Source organism: Thamnophis sirtalis, unplaced genomic scaffold (assembly GCF_051295495.1).
Source record: "Thamnophis sirtalis isolate CommonGarterSnake01/CBP01778 unplaced genomic scaffold, rThaSir2_p1.2 scaffold_14, whole genome shotgun sequence".
Taxonomy (NCBI): domain Eukaryota; kingdom Metazoa; phylum Chordata; class Lepidosauria; order Squamata; family Natricidae; genus Thamnophis; species Thamnophis sirtalis.
This window is the reverse complement of record NW_028261394.1, coordinates 17,786,290-17,807,225: the sequence shown is the minus strand read 5'-3', so window position 1 is coordinate 17,807,225 and position 20,936 is coordinate 17,786,290. Positions and strand designations below refer to the sequence as shown.

Genomic DNA, 20,936 nt, shown 5'->3' with positions numbered 1-20,936 from the left:
ATGCATGTGCGTCCTCCGCACATGCGGGCGCTCCACCTATTTTTGGCTTCCAGGTTGGTGTAGGCGGCCTTCCATGCCCAAAACGGGGTGCGGGGGGGGCGCATACACTCAAAACTCTAAAATGCAAGGTGGGTGCCCCCCCACACTCACGCACACACATCCCCTGCATGTGCCCCACCCCCATGCATGCACGGCAGAAACCTGAAAATCAGCTGGCCAGCGGGAGGCATGTGTGCATGCACAGTGGAGCTGGGCTGGGATGATGGCTGGCGTGCCTGCAGAGAAGGCACTGCGCGCCACCTGTGGCATGCGTGCCATGGGTTCCCCATCAGAGGTGTAGGTTCTCCTGTTTGGGCGGAAGGGTTGGACTTGATGACCTATCAGGTCCCCCCCAACTCTGTTAATCTGTTAAATCAGAACTTTAACTTGCATCTGACTCATTAGAAACATGGAGAAATACTTGTTACTGGAACTGGGACTATGCAGAGGTATTCTACGGAGTTTGGAGGATGAGTTGTGAAGTGGTGTGTGTGTCTCTGTGTGTGTGAGACTCACAGAAATGGAGGGCAGAGTTTGGGGGTTCAGACTGAAGATACAGGAACAAGTAGGTGTTCCCAACCTTTTCTTTACCAGACCCCCCCCACACACCTTTAAATACCTTTTATGGCCACGGACCCCCAAGATGTAACTCAAGATTTAAATCTAACATATCTTAAATCTAACATTTCTTCACGTCTTCGTGGACACCGTGTGATGACATTGCCCCCCCCCCCCGCCCCAGGTTCCACCTGGTAGCTCCCTTGGACACAATGGGGCGTTTCAATGGGAAGATGATATCCTGTACATTTCAGATTTGCAACTAGTTGGAGTCGCCATAGTTTTGGAAAAAAAGATCTTTCCCCCGAAGGAACTCTAAGACTCTTGCTTGGGCAGATGACCTACAAGATCCCTTCCGAACTCTGTTAATCTGTATCTGAACTACGGAATGATGAGAATTGGAGGGGACCTTAGAGGACATCCAGTCCAACCCCCTTAGCAATGCTGGATTAAGGGAGAGAGGAGGGAGAGGGAGAGGGAGAGGGAGAGGGAGGGAGGGAGGGAGGGAGAGAGAGAGAGAGAGAGAGAGAGAGAGAGGGAGAGAGAGAGAGAGAGAGGGAGAGAGAGATGGCCTTTTATTTGGCGGGCAAGACTTTTCTAAGCTTAACCAAGCCTCATTTGTACACCTGTATTGGCAATTTTATTGAAAGTACATGTCATGTTTCTTGTCCTCACCAAAAATCAATACCTGGCATGAGAAAGAAGGAAGGATTAGAAGTTCCAGGTCAACGGGGCGATGTTAAGATCAAACAAACTGAACTTTTAGTGACGAAGGGAAAAATAAACGGAGAAATGTTAAGACACTGATAGAAAGGGGTGAATTGTGGAGTCCAGGGTTTATCTAGGTCAGTGAGGGCTAACCTTTTTGTCGTTGCGTTGCACCCATAATGCAATCCACATGCAACACCCCTCCTGACCTTTCCCCCTACAAATGCACGAAACACGCCCCCCCTCCATGCATACACCCCGCACATGCATGGCAGAGACCCAAAAATCAGCTGGCCATGTGTGGTAATGCTGAGCTGGGATGATGGCTCGCATGCCCACAGAAAGGGCTCACACTTGCCACAGGTTCCCCATCACAGGATGTAGGTGGAAGCTAACTGGTTACTCAATAAAGCTCAGCCATCACCAGTTCACAGTGACACCTAGTGGCAAGATTTGTTAATTTCTCTGAGCAGTTTTTTGTTGCTTCTGTACAGTGAAGAAATAGTCTTAAGAGTAGAGAAATGGTTGTAAGGGGTTGTAGAAAACTTAACCCTCATAAAAATCCCAGTATTTATTGTACGGGGGTAATCAGTATGGAAAAGTTTAAGAGAGATGAGTACGTATTGTAAGAGCATCTCACTGCCAACATTAAGCACCGGTGCTTCTATAGATGTGCTTTTTTCTTCTCTGTGCTCCCCCCCCCTTTCTTTTATAAATTTCTTTCTATCGCTGTTCTGCCTAAACATTGGCATTGAGGCTTGGTGATCTGACAGCAGAGAGATGATAGTGAAGAGCCCAGCAGACCAAAGAATCGTATTTATTCTAGGTCTTGCCGACAAAAACGAAGGGGGAAAAAGGTCTGAGCATCAGATCCAGTGCTGGGATTCAAATAATTTAACAACCGGTTCTCTGCCCTAATGACCAGCTGGGTAGGTGAGGCTTGGTGGCCATGTGACTGGGTGGGCGTGACCAACTCAACATCACTCACATCGATGGGCGCTTTGCCTTAGTTAACCGGAGAGGCAGTTTCTGTAAGCAGGGCAATAAAGATTAGCCTAGAAACACCACCAGAATGTTTCCTTCCTGCCTTCCTTACAGGATTAGCCCTGTCAAGTGGGAAAAAATAAATTGAGATTTCTTCCAACAACCTGTTCTCTGAACTGCTTAGAAAGTTAACAACTGGTTCTCCCAAATAGGTGCGAACTGGCTGACTCCCACCACTGATCTGATCTGATCAACGTAGGAAACAAATCTTAGGAAGGCCTGGTTCAATTCACAGGAGGACTGCCATAGTTCAAGGATCTGAATTCTCACAATGCTGAGAAGACATTTCAGTATAGGAGAGAAACTCAAAGCAAATCATTTTCAAAGAGGGTCCAGCAGCATCGACTGAATGGCTGAGATGTCTTCAGCAATAACACTTAGTACTTAAGACTTGTATAGCGCTTCAGTGATCTACAGCCCTCTCTAAGCAGTTTACAGCAGGGTGGGTTGGATTGAAATCAAATCACTAGCAAAAAATCATCACTTAAATCAACTCGATTTAAATCATAATTTTTAGAGTCACTTCAGTCCTGCAGCAGCTCCTTCTGACCTGCTGTTGACTCACCGACAGCCCCATTCACTTTAATGGTGATGTGGCAGGGACACAACAAGGTGAGGGACATGGCCGCAGGTGAGTGGATGCCCGCTAACAGGCTCTGCCAGGATGGATCTGAAATGACAGGTGCTCTTTTAATGTAAGGACTCCTTTTTGCTGGTAGTTCCATGTGTCATAATATTCTGTCTCTCCTTTGTTTTTTTTAATTCTAGTGTTAGTCTATCCTTTTCTGCACTTGTTAATATCTTCGTTATTATCTCCTTTAAAAGGGGGTATTTTCACTTTTCCATTGCTGGGCATACACCATTCTCGCTGCTATTAGGATGTGAAATATTAGGTATATTGACCCTTTGCCTTTTGTAATAATACCCAACAGAAATAAATCTGGCTTGAATTCTATATGTTGTCCAACCATTTTTTCTAGCCACATCTGAATTTGTAACCAAAATCTCTTTGCTTTTTTACAGGTCCACCCCATGTGATAGATAGGAGGTGCCTGGTGATTGTTTACATTTCCAACATTTTGAGGATGTGTTGCTCTTCATGTCTTAATGACAAGAGAGAGACTTTGAGACTAAATCTTCTGGACCAGAAAAATGCCAAAAGTGATCCCTGATGTTCTGTTGTGCTGTGCTGTGGTCACATCTGGAAGCCTGAACAGCCAACGCCCTCTGAGAATACCTTTTCTGCCGACCTTTTGCACTCCCTTAACAATATAGCAATCCCATCATGGCTGACATCATTTGCAAATCACAACCAACGTATTACTATCATGGACACCGTATGTATTTAATCTGTTTTTGACATGGGCCTGAATTCTATCTGCTTCCTTATTCCGTTTAACAAGGCCTTTAGATCGTAAGATCAGTTGAGAGAAGCCACTGTGTCTTCTTTTAGTCTCTTGGGGGCTGAGGATGGGATCCGTCGAGTATCTTCTGGGCACTAAGCTTCCACAGCTCCTACCAAAGGAAAGATATTCAACATCCTTTAGGGCTCTCATACAATTCAGGACTGTACCATTGTTTATGAGGATGGGAAAGCAAGAAGAAACTTCCGCCTCCCCCGAAGTTCTACATTATGTTTCATACATTAAAACAGGATCTGGGATCAGCCTGTTTCTTCCTCAACACTTGATGGAGATGCAATTGCAGCCAAACTGCTGTAACCAATCAGTCCCCAACTCCTTACTCAAATCAGATATGGGCTGCAGCACATCACACACCATTCTGTGCAACATGTTCCAGTTTTACAATAGGCCAGCATGGAAACAATTCATAAGGCTTATTCAATGTTTGTCTTTCTTTGTAGAGCTCAGAAGTTCAAATACAGGCGTCCAGCAGGGGAACGTTTTGTAACTGTCCTTGCTCAATCCAGGTGTTTTTAAGACTGCTTACATCAAACTGGCACAACAGTTCACAAACAGAAGAGTAAAATCTAGTATGTTCTCTGTGTGTGTATTGGAAACAATGGGTCGGGGGAAGATTATACAAGCTGTTTTACCAATGCAGCAAGGCAACGAATACAAAAATAATGTGAATAGCAGAGTTGGAAAGCAATAGAATGGAATAGCGTAACGGAAGGAACCTTGGAGGTCTTCTAGTCCAACCCCCTACTCAAGCAGGAGACCCTATACAAGTGATGGCTATGTCAGGCCTGTGGTTATATTCCTTCTTAGGATCTTTGGCCTGCCACACTCTCTCTTATTTCATTATCCTGTTTCATTAGTGTAGAAATTGGGAGGGGGAATAGAAAGGAGTAGAATTGTGGAATGCATTGTTGTCATTCCTTTCTAGAAGCCAAGGTCATCTTTTGTCTTGGCACCTCTGCACCTGACCGGAACCAGCTGGGTGGAGATGCCAGCATGGCCGAAGAAGATTGGACCATGTGATGGATTTATGGGGGTGGGCATAAGATCAGGAACTTTCAACTGGGTGGAATCCCAGGAAGCTTTTAGATTTGGGATTCCAGAGTTTGTTGCCAACATGTCTGTCTTATTAAATTGGAACTTTAAGGATAGCTCTGCCTTGGACTCTGATTTAATTCTGTAAGATATTTGAAACGCTGACAGGCTAACCTTTTTTGGATTGCGTGCCAAAAGCAGGGGAGTAGTGTGTGGGCGTGCCATACCCATAGTTATGCACCCAGTGTGCATACAGCGTGTCACACACACACACACACACTGCTTCTGGCGTACTTTTTTCGCCCTCTTCAGGCCCCAGAGGCTTTCTAGGAGCCTGGGGAGGGTGAAAACAGCTCCCATACCTCCTGGAGGCCCTCTGGAGGGGAAAAAATTAGCCATATGGGCAAACCAGAAGTTCAGGAACAGACTTCTGGTTTGCTTGTAGAGCAGTTTTTTTGTCCTCCGGAGCCTTTAGGGAAGCCTCCTGAAGGCTCTGGAGTGCAGAAAATGGCCCTACGAGCAAACCAGAAGTCAGTTCCTGGACTTCCAGTTTGCCTGTAGGGCTGGTTTTTCGCCCTCCGGAGGCTTCAAAGAATATACCCATGATGGAGAACCTGTGGCACGCATGCCAGAGATGGCACGAGGAGCCTTCTTTGCGGGTATGCGAACCATCGCCCAACTCAGCTCCACTGCGCATGCCTCCTACCAGCCAGCTGATTTTCAGGTCTCTGCCACACGTGGAGACGTGCATGCATGCATGGGAGGGGGGAGTGCGGGGTGGTGGAGGTGCGGTGCCCTCCCCACTCCAGTGGTGTGTTTTTGGTCCCAGGAGGCTTCAGGGAGGCTTGCTAGGCCAAAACAGGGCACATGGGGGTCATGAGCATGCTTGCGGGGGGATACATGGGGATGGGGGGGGAGAGCACGCACATGTGCAGGGGACAGGGCGCAATGCATTATGGGTGTGGGCCCGTGCATGTGCCCGATTTCAGCATGCAAGGAGAAAAAGCTGTCACTGCCCTACACCATTTCAGGCAAATGATTGTCCCCTCTCTTTTTAAAAACTTCCAGTGTTGGAGCATTCACAACTTCAGAAGGCAAGCCATTATACTGGTTAATTGTTCTCACTGTAAGGAAATTTCTCCCTGGTGCTAGTTTGCTTCTTTCCTTGATTAGTTTCCATCCATTGTTTCTTGTCCTGTGCTTGTTCTATCATCCTGGCTTTCTACCGCTTGTATGATTGCACCAGGGGAGTAGTTTGCCAACACTGATACCCACCAGTTGCGGAACTCGCTCGTAAACAATATGCTGTGGAAAAGACAGCTCTACGGGCTGAACGCGGTATCTCATCTCGCCATCGCTGGTTTTCAGCAGCTCTTCCAAAGTACTCCGGAAGTGATTATAGGCTTCGCACACAACGTCCATTTGTCTTAAAGTGAAGTTGAACCTGGGCAAACACATCCCATAAAGCATCTCAGAACAGTTTCAAAGAGATCTTTTTTCTAAATGTGGCTGCATCTTCGCCCCCAAATGACAGCAAAAGGCATCAGAATATAAAATCAACCTGACAGGAGATGCTGGAGTTACAGAGAACAAGCAAATCGCCTGTACTTGTTCTGACCGAGGCATCCCAAGAGCCTGAAGCAAACTCCTCGTCCCCACACAAAGCCCTTTTATTAATTGACTCTGAATTCTGCTCATTTACATCCACCAAAGTCTTTCAAGGGAGGATTTACAGTCATAGACCTTATCTGGCTTGGAGAGCTGACAGGCCGAACTTGACAAAACTTGACAAGGAGCCCCGGAGAGTCATGAACCAATTAAGCGAACTAATTGTCTCCTGCAAACTCCACTCCCCTTTCTCCCCTCTTTTATTCTGTCTGGGAGGGGCCATTCATTGTCTACCTGTGGCCTTACTCCTAAGTCGACCCTCGTCCTTTAGCTGTTCCCTTCGTCTGGCAACTTTGCACATGTGCACACTGGGAACAGGCTCCAGCTGTTCATCTGCCTCACTGATGTCTGACTCTGAAGGCAGCTGATAACTGGCATACGGCTCTGGCCCCCTCTCTGCCTCCGACACTCATCAAAGCCTTCCCCAGACTCCAGGACAGGCCCATGTTCCTCCCCAACCTCCTCACTGTCCGAATCTGCTGCCAGCTCTGCTGGTGGGCCACAACAGTACTTAGATAACACTGCCAAAGGTGAAGATCCTGCGTTGTTAGTGCCTATTGCTGTTCTGAACTTTTTTCAGGTCAAAACCTCTAGAAAGAGAATGCTTACATGTCCACTTTATTCAGCTTCAAAAGCTGGAATGAGATAAAGTCAAGACAGTGAAGTCAAAGGGAGGGAGGAGAAAAAGGTCAACTCCTTTTGTAGAATTTCTAACCTGCTCATAGTACAGACGCCATGCTGGAATACAGACAATTCCCAACTTACAACCATTTGTGAGCATTCAAAGGTACAAAAGGGCCGAAAGAAGTGACTTATGCACTTACAACCATCACAGTCACATGATCAATGTTTTGGGTTTTTGGCAACCAGCATGCATTTACAATAGTTGCAGCATCCTGGGGTCAGGTGATCATGATTTCTGACCTTTCAAGACAGCTTCTGTTAAGCAAAGTCAATGGGTAAATAGGATTCGCTTAATGACGACTCTGATTCACTTAGCAACTGTGGTAAAAAATTGTAACATCGGGTGAGACTCATTTAACAAACGTCTTGTTTGGCAATGGAGATTCTGGTCTTCAGAATCAGAATAGATCCGGAAGGGGCCTTGGAGGTCTTCTCGTCCAGCCTCCTGCTCAAGCAAGAGTCCCTATACCATTCCAGACAAGTGGCTGTCTAGTCTCTTCTTAAAAACCCCCAGGGATGGGAGCCCCCACAAGGTCTGAAGCTTGTGGTTTTCTAATTGAGGATTATCTGTAAACTAAAGGCCCTTTCTAAACTGGTCCAGAAATGAAAACGATTTAAAATCATTGCTTGGTATTTTTCTACGATGATTGTGATTGTGCTGGAAACTCAGAGAAGCAAATGTTGCCTTAGTTGCAAGCTCTGTTTTTGCTTGGTTTGTGACAAACAAGACGCCCTATTTATGTTATGGTGCATCTTAAATGCATCACCAACCTCTTTTCCATAGAGAAGTAGACGGTGCAAGAATTCCTCAGGTTGCGAGTGATTCGGGACAGTGTTTTGAAAAAAGCATCTGTTAGGTCATCATCATAAAATACTGCAATATAAAAGATGGAATAGTGAAGGTTTTCAAGGCTACCCAGAAGCATTACCCTCCCATCTTAAAGCTGATTTGTGCAATCAATTATTGTTCAGGATACACTGCATTATAATGCAAGCAGTTAACTTCACATTTTAGTAACTAGGACTCCAGATGAATTACGGTCATCGAGCAGAGAGGATTTTTTGCAACTGCAAGAGACAGGCATGGCAACACACACACACACACACACACACACACACACACACACACACACACACACACAGATCTGCCAAGTAGCTACACATTTAATTTTTAATTTCACTGAGAGACTTTTATGCAATAATAGGAGGAGGAAGATGCAGTGGATATAAGTTCATTGTCTTGATGTCTTTGGAGATTCTCAATCATCCATGTCACCATCATAATCACCTTCTTTTAACGACCCCATAATTCCTTGCAAGGCAGAGTCTGTGCAACTGAATGGAGCTGAGTATTTACTGGCCAGATGCCCTTCCTGTCGCCAATGCGGAGTTATATTCAGCAGATAAAATCTCAACGTGCCCAGAGAGAGAAATATCTGTCTCTACCTAGGATTGAATTCACAGCCTCCTGAATGTAAGATGAGAGCTCTATCTCTAGGCTGCCACACCCCTCTTCTCCCTTTTCCTCCCTTATTTCATTTTTTCTTTTATTTTCTTTTATATTATGATAAATTAATAAAACTTTTGGGAGAAAAAAGAAGTTTTCTTTTAAATAATGATTCCAAACACTTCATTAAAAATGTTCTGGGCAAGATCTGTTTAACTTGCACCTGTTTTAATTTTGTATTTTGTATTTTAAACTTCATGTTGTACAGTATGCCTTATCTTAATTGGGATGCTTTTGACATGAATAAACAAATGTTTTTAAAAAAACCAGAGTGTTATCAGAGCTGCACAAATATGCGGTTGTGATTTCATAGCTGTTCCTCCGATAATTTAAATTTCTGAGCCAATTTGAAGCAGAGTGTGAACCTGAGTTTTGTCAAATTGACTGGCAGCCAAGTCTACTGAACTGAAAGATTACTGCACATCCTTACCTGAAGCAACTATCACTTTAAATCACTGAATCAACCTGGTTCTGACATTCCAATCTCGTTAAGGCTGATTAGCATGTTTTTATAGCCTCAATCCATTCCCAAACCTTTTTCGTACCATCAGCAGCCAGTATCACAGTGGTGAGGTCATGCAGTTCAGCAATCTCTTTTTCGGACCAGCTAAAGCAATCCTCAGGATCTACAGCAAAAGTGGGGAGGGGGGGGGAGGTATACAATACTTATTTACTGCATATCCCAAACTGTCTATAGCAGAGTTGTCAAACTCATGGCCCACGGGCCGGATTTGGCCCTCAGGGCTAGCCTGGAAACAGTAAAGGACAGCCCGGGGTGTTGTAGTCCGCTAGGGGCCCTCGGAGCTGGCAGCAGAGTCGGACAGTGAGGAGGTTGGGGAGGAACATGGGCCAGTCCTGGAGTCTGGGGAAGGCTTTGATGAGGGCTGTGTCGGAGGCAGAGAGGGGGCCAGCGCCATCTGGGAGTTATGTGCTGCCTCCGGAGCCTCACATCAGTGAGGCAGAAGAACAGGAGGAGCCTGTTCTGAAGCTCCATTTGACTCTGTGCTCTGTTTGGCCTTGCAAAACTAATTGGCAATTAGGTCTCTGGCAGCATTTCAAGGGAGATAAAAGTGGGTGCTTATCCGCCTTACCCTGAAAGACTTTGGCAGACGCCTGTTGGACTCTTCGCAAACTGTTTGTGAATCATTATGGGCTGTGAATGAACATAATTCACAGCCGTTTAAATAAAAAAGGGGGTTTGAGGACACTCTCTCTCTCTCTCTTCTTTACATGAAGATTTAGGTTTGTCTGTGACAACCTCAATTTTGCATCCTGTTCTTCAGGACTTTGACCTCTCAATTAAGCCAAGCAACACTATGGTTTACTCAATGAAGGGCAGAAATGTATTTTGCACATGCTCAGAGGCAAGGCCTTTAGTGTCATCATCTCAGATAAATCCTGAGTTTTAAATGAGAGATTGGAAAGAAACCCTCAAAACCAGCTGTAGAGAAGTTTTACGCACCAGTGCAGAAATCGTCTTGCTGCCAATCCAGCTTTTTAACTCTAATTTCACTTCCTAAAAATCCGCAAAGGAATAAGTGGTCAAGAAAACTATTAGGATACAAACGATACAAAAAATAAACAAGAACATAGCGGCAATGCTGTTATGATGTGCTTCTTATACAGATGGTCCTCAACTTACAACCGCCATTGTTGCTAAGCTGGTCACATGCTTGGGACTGATTTTACAACCATTTTTACTGTGGCTGTTAAGCGAATCACCACGGTTGTAAATCGAAGCACGTGGCTTTTAAATGAATCTGGTTTTCCCTATAAACTTTGTTTGTTGGAAGCTGGCTGTGAAAGTTGCCAACTGTGATCATGTAGCTGCGGGAGATTGTGTTGTGAATGTGAGTTGTCTGCCAAGAGCCCAAATTGCAATCATGTGACTACCGTATTTCCCCCCAAATAAGACTGGGTTTTATATCAATTTCTGCTCCAAAAGATGCATTAGGGCTTATTTTCAGGGAAATATGGTACTAAATGCATCTTTAGTGAAGGGGGGGGGGAGTCCCAATACGTACGTCACGTAACACTGCTGTGACGACACGAGTTTGACACCCCTGAGTTAGAGGAATGCAGTACATTTTTATTCAATCAAGAGAAGAAAGTGTAGCACACAAATGCTCTGTCAGATATCCACTGGGAACCATGAGGACTGAAGGATAGACAGGGGACTAATATATTTTTTTGGTTCAAAATTTGTTCTTCTATAGAGCTTCCAACACCCAGACTAAAATGATAAAACAATATTAGCCACTTATCCAGAAGCAGGCCTCAAGAGCATACACTTTAAAATAGATTGCAAGTACCATATTTTTGGGACCATAAGACGCACCGGAGTACAAGATGCACCAAGATTTTAAAGAGGTAAATTGAAAAAAAAGTGTTTGCATTCTGCAGGCCTCCGAAATCCTCTGCATGCGTCATTTTTTTGTGAAAAACGGGGCATGGAGAGTTTGAGAGGCCTGCAAAGTGCTCCTGGGGGATGCCCCCCCCCCCCAACGAGCAAAAAACAGTCCATTTTTTTGCAAAAAACAGGGCATGAATAGGCTTTGAGAGGTGCCCCCAGGAGCACTCTACAAACCTCCCAAAGCCTCTGCACATCCATTTTTGTGAAAGGGGCAAGGTTTCAGGAGGTCAAAAATGCTGTATTCAGTGTATAAGACACACCCAGATTTTCACCCTCTTTTTGGGGGGAGGGGGGGGAATGTGCGTCTTATACTCCAAAAAACACGGTTAAGTGCATGAGCTACCTACCACTAAATAATACTTCTCAGATTTGATGCTTGTTTTAGTTTGCTGGATGTGAAAACATTGACCAATCTTGAAAGCACATTGTGATATAATCCTATGTAGGTTTGTTCAGCATCAGACCCCTCTCATAGTCAGTGGAAGTGACTCATTTTTTACCTGTTGGCTCAGTGATGTGTTTGTTTAAGGCTACATTTCGTTCACACATGTTCAGCAGGTCTTCACCAACATCTTTAAGAACAAAAAAAGATGAGATATATCAGAATTCCAAAGAGCCAGTTTGGGGAATGCGCTGCCCTAGAAGTCAGGAGACGGTGAAGTTTTAGTCCCACGTTAGGCATGGAAGCCAGCTGGGTGATTTTCGGCCAATCACCCGAAGAACTGTGAATTCTAGTTCCGCCTTAGGCATGAAAGCAGCTGCATGACTTTGGGCCAGTCCCCCCACCCTCCCCTCTCTCTCAGCCCAATCTCACTCACAAGGTTGTTGTTTTGGGTGAAAATAAGAGACAGGATATTATGTATGTTTGCTGGCGGGGGCAATTGGGAATGGGAAAAGGGAAAGTGCCCCCTCCCCTTCCTTTAATTTGTCGTAAGGGTATCCCTCTGCCTGTGATGGTCAGTGATTTCCATGACCCTTTTCATATGTATGTTTGCCATCTTGAGTTGACCAATGTATGTGTCCTTCAATAAATAAGAGGCAGAATAAGTATCTAATAATAATTTCATGCTGAGTTAACCAAAGTAAAAGGATACCAGGTAGTCCTCAGGTTATGACAATTGGGCTGGGACTGCCACAAGCAGTGTGGTCATCTACTAAGTCAGGATTGGTTTTATGACCTTTTTTCCTTGGGGTCATTAGGCATCCAAATAGTGACCCCATGACAGCGCGAATGCTGTGACAGTCATAAGTCATTTTTTAAGCACTTCTGTGGCCACTAAACAAATGGTTATAAATTGAGGACTATTGTAGGCATTTTAAAACCATGGGACCCCTTTTTGAAATGTTGTTTTGAATAGAATAGAATATTGGAATGAAGAATAGAATAGGAAAGGATAGGAATAGAGTGCAGAATAGAATAGAATGAAATGGAATAGGAATAGAATAGAATGTATTTAGAGTAAAGTAGAGTAGGAATAAGGAATGAACTGAAATGAAATAGGAATAGAACAGAACAAGAAATTAGGAAAAGGAAAGAATAGAATAGGAATAGAATGGAATAGGAATAGGAAAGAATAGGAATAGGTAGAATAGGAGTGGAATAGGAACAGTACATAATATAATTCTTTATTGGCCAAGTGTGATTAGATATGAAAAGAATTTGTTCCAGTGCATAAGCTCTCAGTGTACATACAACAATAGTGATAGATCATTATCATAGTCATTGTAATATATATATTCATTATAAAACATTAGATACAACACTTAGGGGTAGTCATGGAAACTGAATAAGCAATCAACATAAATTATACTAGGGGGAAAAACAGTCCTTGTGTCTAGTTGTTCTGACGGGCAGTGCCCTACAGCATCATTTTGAGGGTGGGAGTATATCCCAAACCACCCAAAGAGTTTTACTAAAGAGATACCTGTGCAGTAAATGGTTTTGGCAGCTTTGGCCACGATGATGCTGACAAGTCCGATTCCTCCTCCAAGCTCCAGCACTGTGCAACCCTTGAACAAATCTTGCTTCCCGAGGATGTAATCGGCAAGCAGGAAAGCTCCTCGCCAGACCTTCAAAACCAGAGAGAAAGATCGTACGTGGGGCGGACTTAAAAAAAGATGGGAAATGGACAGCGGACATGCTTCCTACCTGCTTCCCAACATCTTCTAAAGGGGTCGCCATGGTGTGCTCTGGAACAGCAAAACAAACGAAGAATCTTTTCCATTAGTCCAAATTCATTATCCCTCCTCCTCCCAATGTATTCTCCTCAAAACTGCTTTTGCAATAAAATGCGGAGCTGGCGGCAGAGTCAGACAGTGAGGAAGCTGGGGAGGAAGAGTCCTGGAGTCTGGGGAAGGCTCTGATGAGGGCTCTGTGTTGGGAGGCAGAGAGGGGCCCAGAGCCGTCTAACACTTATCAGCTGCCTTCGGACTCAGACATCCGTGGGGCAGATGAATAGCTGGAGCCTGTTCCCAGTGTGCGTATGCGCAGAGTTGCCAGACGAAGGGAACAGCTAAAGGACAGGGGTCGACTTGGGAGTATGGCCACAGGTGGACAATGAATGGCCCCTCCCAAAGGGAATAAAAGAGGAGCGAAAGGGGAGTGGAGTTTGCAGGAGACAATTAGTTCGCTTAATTGATTCGTGACTCTCCAAGACTCCTTGTTTTGCAGATATCGGCCTGTCAGCTCTCCAAGCCAGATAAGGTCTGTGACTGTAAATCCTCCCTTGAAAGACTTTCCTGGATGTGAAGGAGCAGAATTCACACTAAATTAATAAAAGGGGTTTGTGTCGGGACCAGGAGTTTGCTTCAGGCTCTTGGGAAGCCTTGGTCAGAACATAAAGCTCAGAAAAGACAAATACAAAAAGGCAGAAATGAAAAATACTTCTCTTCAGATATTGTTAGGAAAATGCATAATTTGCATTCTATCAGAGTAGGAAGAGTGAGAATCAGAAATGGAGAGAATTGAAGTATGACCTGTTCGCCATTATAATAAAAATATAGAGACTGTCTTCTGCCCAAAAGCGAAAAACGAACCTTGGACAGCAGTGTTTCTCAACTGTGCAACTTTTAAGACGTGGGGACTTCAACTTCCAGAATTCCGCAGCCATATTATAAATGTTGTAAATTGGAGAGGTCATGTAACTGTGGGATGCTGCAATCACTGTAAACGCTGGTCAGCTAAAAGGTAAAGGTTCCCCTCGTACATATGTGCTAGTCATTCCCGACTCTAGGGGGTGGTGCTCATCTCCCTTTCAAAGCGGAAGAGCCAGCACTGTCCGAAGACGTCTCCGTGGTCATGTGGCCGGCATGACTAAATGCTGAAGGCTCACGGAGCGCTGTTCCCTTCCCACCATAGGTGGTACTTATTTTTCTACTTGCATTTTTTACATGTGTTTGAACTACTAGGTTAGCCGAAGCTGGGACAGGGAACGGGAGCTCACTCGATTACGCGGTGCTAGGGATTCAAACTGATGAATTGCCAACCTTTCTGATCAACAAGCTCAGCATCTTAGCCACTGAGCCACTCTGTCCCATGCAGGTCAGCTATTAGTGTACCAATGGGATTTCATGGCTACCCTCCCTCCGCTGTCAGAACTTTGAATTCAATTCTTCAGCACCAGTTCTGTCCTCTGTAATTAATTCTTCCCTCACTTCTGCTATGGCAGCCCAGGGATGTGTTTCAGGTTTTAGCCCTGGGAGATCCATTGCAACTTTGCTAAAGCAATTGGCTATAAGTTCAGCACTATTTGCATGAGAATAAAATATGATGGTGTTACTGACCTATTTTAACGATATTGAAACTGTTGCTCTCGTGTTCTTCTTCTTCCAAGACATCTCCATCCTTAGTCAAAATAATGGGGAAGGACTTAGTCCTTGTCTGACCCTCACCTCCTGCAGGAGGGAGGGGAGCTTTCCGGACCACCTGCAGGTCTCCATCTTCATCCAACAAGGCCTCAAACCCTCGACGGGGGTCACCTTTGTTTTCAGGACTGTCTGGGGAATCGTCAGCACCAGCTCTGCCCTCTGCAATGAATTCTTCCTCACTTCTGCGCTGGCAGCCAAGGGATGATTCTTGGCCTCTCTCTTCTGTCTCAGGGTCCCCCTGGATATTGTCCAAAAGGAGCCTGAACTGCGAGAGAAAGACTGAGAGGCAATAATTTCAGTTGATACATTTCCTTGCAAGCAAATGACCTACACATTTGAAGAAACTTACAAGCAGAATTAGACTTTCGGAGGTTCCAAGGACTGTTTTCCCTAGAACTTTGTTGTACAGTTATTTAGCACGCCTCACCCTTCAATTTAACTGGGCATTTCATGTGTTTTTGGAAACTACATGAAACTGAATTCATAATGATGTATGTAGAGGTTTAAAATTCTTGTATTTAATGATTCAGCTTTCTTCACTTCTATCATCTACCGATCCTGTTCTTGCCCTCTTATATTATTCAGCAATAATTCCAAACAACAATACATTCTGAGGATTTCAAACCAGATATAGGGAAATATCTTCTCTCTCTCGGGCTTTGCAGATGTGTTCCGTTTCTGTTCCCATCAAGCCCAGTCATGTGCTGTCCTCAGGGGTGGGCTTCAAAAATTTCAGCAATGGGCTCTCTGCCCGGTTTCTGGGTGGGCGTGCCCATGGTGGGCATGCCCTAGTTGGCCTCCTGCACCATGGTGTGTGTGTGTGGGGAGTTTTCACCCTCCTCAGGCTCCGGGGAGCCCTGAACTTACCTCGCATCCAAAACGGGCTGTGTGGAGATTCTTGGGGGGGTAGGGGGGAGAGGGGCCAACCAGGGGTGGGATTTGGAGGTTCTCTAAACTGGCCATAACATTAGCTACAGGTTCTCCTGAACCAGCACCCCACCCCTGGCTGCCCTCCTTTCCTTGTACGTAAATGTTCTATCAGCCCCTTCATGGTCCTTTTCTTCCTTGCATGCATTTTGCCAGTCTCTTCCCCCCTCACTCTTCAGTTTCTGTTATCTGATGCATATCCTTCTTTCTCCTTTTTGTCACAGCTAAATTCCTCTTCTTCCTTACTGCATCCTCTCCTAAGCATATGCATTAAACTATAAACCCATGATGGCGAACCTATGGCACAGGTGTCACACGGAGCCATTTGTTAGGGCACGCAAGGCGTTGCCCTGTCAGCTCCAGCGCGCATGCATGCACTGGCCAGCTAACTCCGGACTTCATTTTTGGCCATTTCTCTCCCTCTGGAGGCTTCAGGGACGCCTCCAGACAGGTGGGAAAGCCTCCTAGAAAGCCTCTGGAGCCTGGGGAGGGCGAAAAACGGGTGCATCTTGCGCCAAAAACAGGGGGGGAGAAGGGTCGCATGCATGCGCATGGGGTTGTGTGCATAGAATTATGGGTGTGGGCACGCCCGTGCACAATCCCTCCTGCGCTCTTCCCCCTTTTGCCACGCAATGGAAAGCAGGTTAGCCATCACTGCTGCAAGCCATGGCAGAGACCTGTGGCTGGTTAGGTGCACAATTTGAGTAAGCCAAAACCAAACAACGACACAACAGTCCTGGAAGCTCTGTTGAGTTCAGCACTCTTCCTCTCTCTCAATCAACAGCATCCACTCTTGATGGGGATGGAATTAAATGTTATATTACCTGGCTGGCCAACAGAGTTCAACCTCACCATAAAATGCCTTCTGTTTGCAGTGTGGAGATGAATATCAGAGAGTACTGTATCACTTCGAAATATTGTTTCATCCATAGCCTCTCTCACCTTCTCCAACTAAGATGCGCTGAGGACCAGATCATCTATAATTACAAAAAGCAACATCCCAATTGACACAAAGAAGATTGAAATATTTCACATCTGCTTATAAAATGCAACATGGGTGCATCCCATCATCTTGATGCTGCAATGGTTGTTAAATGTGGAAAACAGTCATAATTCATTTTTTTCAGTGCTGTTGTAAATTCGAATGCTCACTAAACAAATGGCTTTAATTCGAGGCAAGTCCATACTTCACACATCTTTAAATTAACCTATTTTGAAGGTGTGGCACTCTTAGCTATACATTTCACAAAAAAATACAGCTTTCAGAGTGCAATCCTCTACTTATTTATCTGGGAGTAGGCTCCAAAGAGTTCAGCGGAACTTGCTTAACAGCAATAGGATTGAATTAATGGTTAAAAAAGAAAGAAAATAAAATGGATTACTTGCTATTTTACGCATGCTATTAATAAAGGGAGAAAAATCAGCAATCTCAGATATGCGGATGATACCACGATCTAAAGAGCCTCTTGATGTGGGTGAAGAAGGAGAGTGCAGAAGTTGGCTTGAAACTCAACATTAAGAAAACTAAAATCATGGTATCCGGCCCTCTCAATTCCTTGCAAATAGATGGGGAAGAAATAGAGATAGTGACAGATTTTACTTTCCTGGGCTCCAAAATCACTGCAGATGGGGACTGCAGCCCAGAAATTAAAAGACGGTTGCTCCTGGGGAGGAAAGCTATGGCAAATCTGAACAGCATACTAAAAAGCAGAGACATCACCCTGCCAACAAAAGTGTGTATAGTCAAGGCTATGGTTTTCCCAGTTGCAACGGATGGCTATGGAAGTTGGACCAGAAGGAAGACTGAGCACCAAAGAACAGAGGCCTTTGAACTCTGGTGCTGCAGGAGGAGTCCCTTGGACTGCAAGGCGATCAAACTAGAGATCAACCCTGACTGATCTTTAGAAGGCCAGATCCTAAAGATGAAACTCAAAGACTTGGCCACCTAATGAGAAGGAAGGACTCCCTGGAGAAGAGCCCCATGCTGGGAATGATGGAGGGCAAAAGAAGAAGGGGATGACAGAGAAGGAGGTGGTTGGATGGAGTCATTGAAACAGTCAGCGTGAGCTTCAATGGACTCCGGGGGATGGTAGAGGACAGGAAGGCCTGGAGGAACATTATCCATGGGGTCGCGATGGATCGGACACGACTTCACAATTAACAACAAATTTTTTTGAAGGTGTGGCACTTTTGGGTATACATTTCACAAAGAAATACAGCCTTGTGTGCAAAACATGGGAGTTCAGAATGCAATCCTCTACTCATTTACCTGGGAGTAGGCTCCAAAGAGTTCAGCGGAACTTGCTTAACAACAAATAGGATTGAGCCTGCATGGTTAAAAGAGAAAGACAATAAAACGGATTACTTGCTATTTTATGCAGGCTATTAATAAAATTTGTATACGGTATTTCACAGAGTCTTACTGTAGAAAAAATAGTACAGTGTATAAAGAAAGCATGTAGTCTCTAGATAAATTAGGTAGGAGCACAGTGCACAAACAAATCCTTTAAAATCATTTTTTAAGTCTGTTGAATTTGTATGGATGAGCACATTTATAAATGGGTAATATTATCCTCACATAATAAACCATGGCTTTTCTCTCCACTGTAAAAAGTCTCCTTTCCCTTGAAAATATATACCCAGGTACGATGGGGAGCTACAGCTAATCTGCTTATGGGCAGAGACACTCTTTTTCACAACGCTAAACCCAAGAGAGCAGATCTTTCTGCTGGTGGTGGTGGAGGGAGGAACAGGATGACGACGGCACAAGGAGGGGAGGAAAGCAAGCAAGCTCACAGAGCTATACAGATGAAAACTTATCAAGGGAAAATCCAGTTCAGAACTAAGGAGAAATTTCCTTTTTTTTTAAATTAAAAGTTTTTTTAATTAAACACACATTAAAACATTGGACACAGTGTAACCGTCCTGGCAATGTCTTTGCCATACATACTAGAATATAAAGTTAAATATTGTAACCACCATGCTTATTTACAATTGGTCTATTCAGTATTTACAAATATAAGGATATCGTATTTCCATCCATGTTGCTTTGTCCTTGGTCTTATACAGAGAAATTTCCTGATAGTGAGAACAATCAGCTGGTAGAATGGCTTGCCTTCAGATGTTTTGTATGCTCCATCACTGGAGGCTTTTAAGAAGAGACTGGACAGCCATTTGTCTGGAATGGCATAGGTTCTCCTGCTTGAGCAGAGGGTTGGACTAGAAGACCTCCAAGGTCCCTTCCAGCTCAGTTGGAAGTTACTGCTTTGGAAGACAGTTAAACCGATGTGGCTTATGACTTCCAAATTCATCCTTATTTGTGTCTCTTTTAAGAATTATCCAGACTTTGCCATCAATCCTGTTGGGACCTTTTGTCCCTCCTTCCACCTTTCTTTCCCTGTCTTTCCATCTTCCTTCCTTTCAATCCTTCCTCCCACCTTTCTTTTCCCATCTTTCCACCTTCCATCTTTCTTTCCGCCTTCCTTTCTTTCAGTTCCTCCTTCCACTTTTCTTTCTTTCTATCTTCTTTCCTTTCAAACCCTCCTCTCACCTTTCTTTCCCCCTTCCTTCTAGTCCCTCCTTCTGCCTTTCTTTCCCTGTCTTTTTTCATCTCTTACTTTCAGTCCCTCCTCTCACCTTTCTTTCCCTATCTTTCCACCCTTCCTTCCTTCCAATCCCTCCTTCCACTTTTCTTTCCATCTTTTTAACTTTCATTTCCTCTTTCCACTTTTCTTTCCCTCTTTCCACCTTCCTTCCTGTCTTTCTTGCCATTTCTTACTTTCAGCCCCTTCTATTTTTCTTTCCCTGTATTTCCAGCTTCCACCTTCCTTTCAGTCCCTCCTTTTGCCTGTCTTTCTACCTTTCTTCCCCATTCCTTCCTTTCAGCTTTCTTTCCCTCTTTCCACCTTCCTTTCAGTCCCTCCTCCTGCTTTTCTTTCCCTCTTCCTTCATTTCAGTCCCTCCTTCCACCTCTCTCCCCATCTTTCCATCTTCCACCTTTCTTTCCACCTTCCTACCTTTCAGTTCCTCCCTCCATCTTCCTTTCCCTCTTTCCCCCTTCCTTCCTTCTTCCTTTCCACCTTCCTTCCTTCCATCTTTCTTTCCTTCTTTCCCCTTCCTTTCTTTCACCTTTCTATCCCTCTTTCCTCCTTCCTAACTTTCACCTTTCTTTCCCTCTTTCCTCCTTCCTTCCGTTCAATCTCTCCTTCCACCTTTCTTTTCCCACCTTCCACTTTTCTTTCCACCTTCCTTCCTTCCAGTCCCTCCTCCCAGAGAGAAGGAAGCAGCTGGCACTCTGCATGCGCGTAGAAGAACCCTATCTTCCACTATCCCCGTTCCCCCGTTGCTTCCTGCAGCCCAGCGCAGCACTTTTGCGCGCCGAGAGCCAAACGGCTCGAAAATTCCTTTTCGCTCCGCAGGGACTCACCTGCCGACGCGCCTCAGAGACGCCACACCCCCCCTCTCCATTATTGTTTCATTCCCCCCTCCCACCAGCTGCTTCCTGTTTCCGACTTCCGGCTTCGGGCCTTCTGCAGCGCTCGGTCACTCGCGCGAACTGACCAATCATTGACGAGGGTACCTTACTGGGCGGGGCTATAGTTCTCCGTCCTAAAAGGATCGCCCTCCTCCCGCGTTGCAGGGTTGCTATGGCAACCTGCTCCCTAGCCACTAGGGGTAGGTTAATCCTTCTTTGGAGAGTTCAGGGAACTTAAACTGCTGTGGCCGTTTCCATTCGCTGCAGTTAACAGTCCAGTATATCAGACGTTGTGATCCTCACTGGAGGATTTTTAAGAAGAGACAAGGAAGGCAAGCTGTTCATTCGTCCAGGATATTACAGGGTTTCCTTCCTGTTTGAACAGAGGGAGAATGGAATGGAATGGAATGGAATAGAATAGAATTAAGAATGGAACGGAACAGAACAGAAGTAAGAATGGAATGGAATACAATAAGTAGAATAGTAGAAATAGCATAGCATAGAAGTAGCAATGGAACCGAATGGAATATCAGAATGGAATAGGCATAGGAATGGAATGGAATGAGAATTAGAATGGGAATTAGAATCGAA

The 20,936-nt window shown here is 44.9% G+C and overlaps 1 protein-coding gene across 2 annotated transcripts; it reads right to left on the bottom strand.

The window, feature by feature from the left end:
• Positions 1-3,669: 3,669 nt before the first annotated feature.
• Positions 3,670-20,407, bottom strand: METTL22 (methyltransferase 22, Kin17 lysine). Of its 2 annotated transcripts, XM_087729522.1 has the most exons (12): positions 20,298-20,407; positions 18,141-18,198; positions 16,696-16,848; positions 14,861-15,223; positions 13,227-13,267; positions 13,003-13,147; positions 11,578-11,649; positions 10,127-10,180; positions 9,210-9,290; positions 7,929-8,031; positions 6,081-6,249; positions 3,670-3,864 (listed from the first exon to the last, which is right to left on the bottom strand). In XM_087729522.1, the coding sequence occupies exons 3-12, from the start codon at positions 16,799-16,801 to the stop codon at positions 3,799-3,801; spliced, it is 1,200 nt and encodes a 399-aa protein (XP_087585648.1). In that variant the 5' UTR covers positions 16,802-16,848; positions 18,141-18,198; positions 20,298-20,407; the 3' UTR covers positions 3,670-3,798. The 2 variants fall into 2 exon arrangements, with proteins under 2 accessions (XP_087585648.1, XP_087585649.1); XM_087729523.1 differs by lacking the exons at positions 18,141-18,198; positions 20,298-20,407 and adding an exon at positions 17,163-17,202 and having other exon boundaries at positions 16,696-16,850.
• Between the last annotated feature and the right edge of the window lie 529 nt (positions 20,408-20,936).

Excerpts from the sequence above, each read along its gene's own strand:
- METTL22 (XM_087729522.1), bottom strand. The coding sequence starts at position 16,801 with ATGGATGAAACAATATTTCGAAGTGATACAGTACTCTCTGATATTCAT. Across the intron at positions 10,181-11,577 it reads ACACATCACTGAGCCAACAG|GAAGTGAAATTAGAGTTAAA; the intron begins GTAAAAAATGAG and ends GCGGATTTTTAG. Across the intron at positions 8,032-9,209 it reads TGTGATACTGGCTGCTGATG|TATTTTATGATGATGACCTA; the intron begins GTACGAAAAAGG and ends TTTATATTGCAG.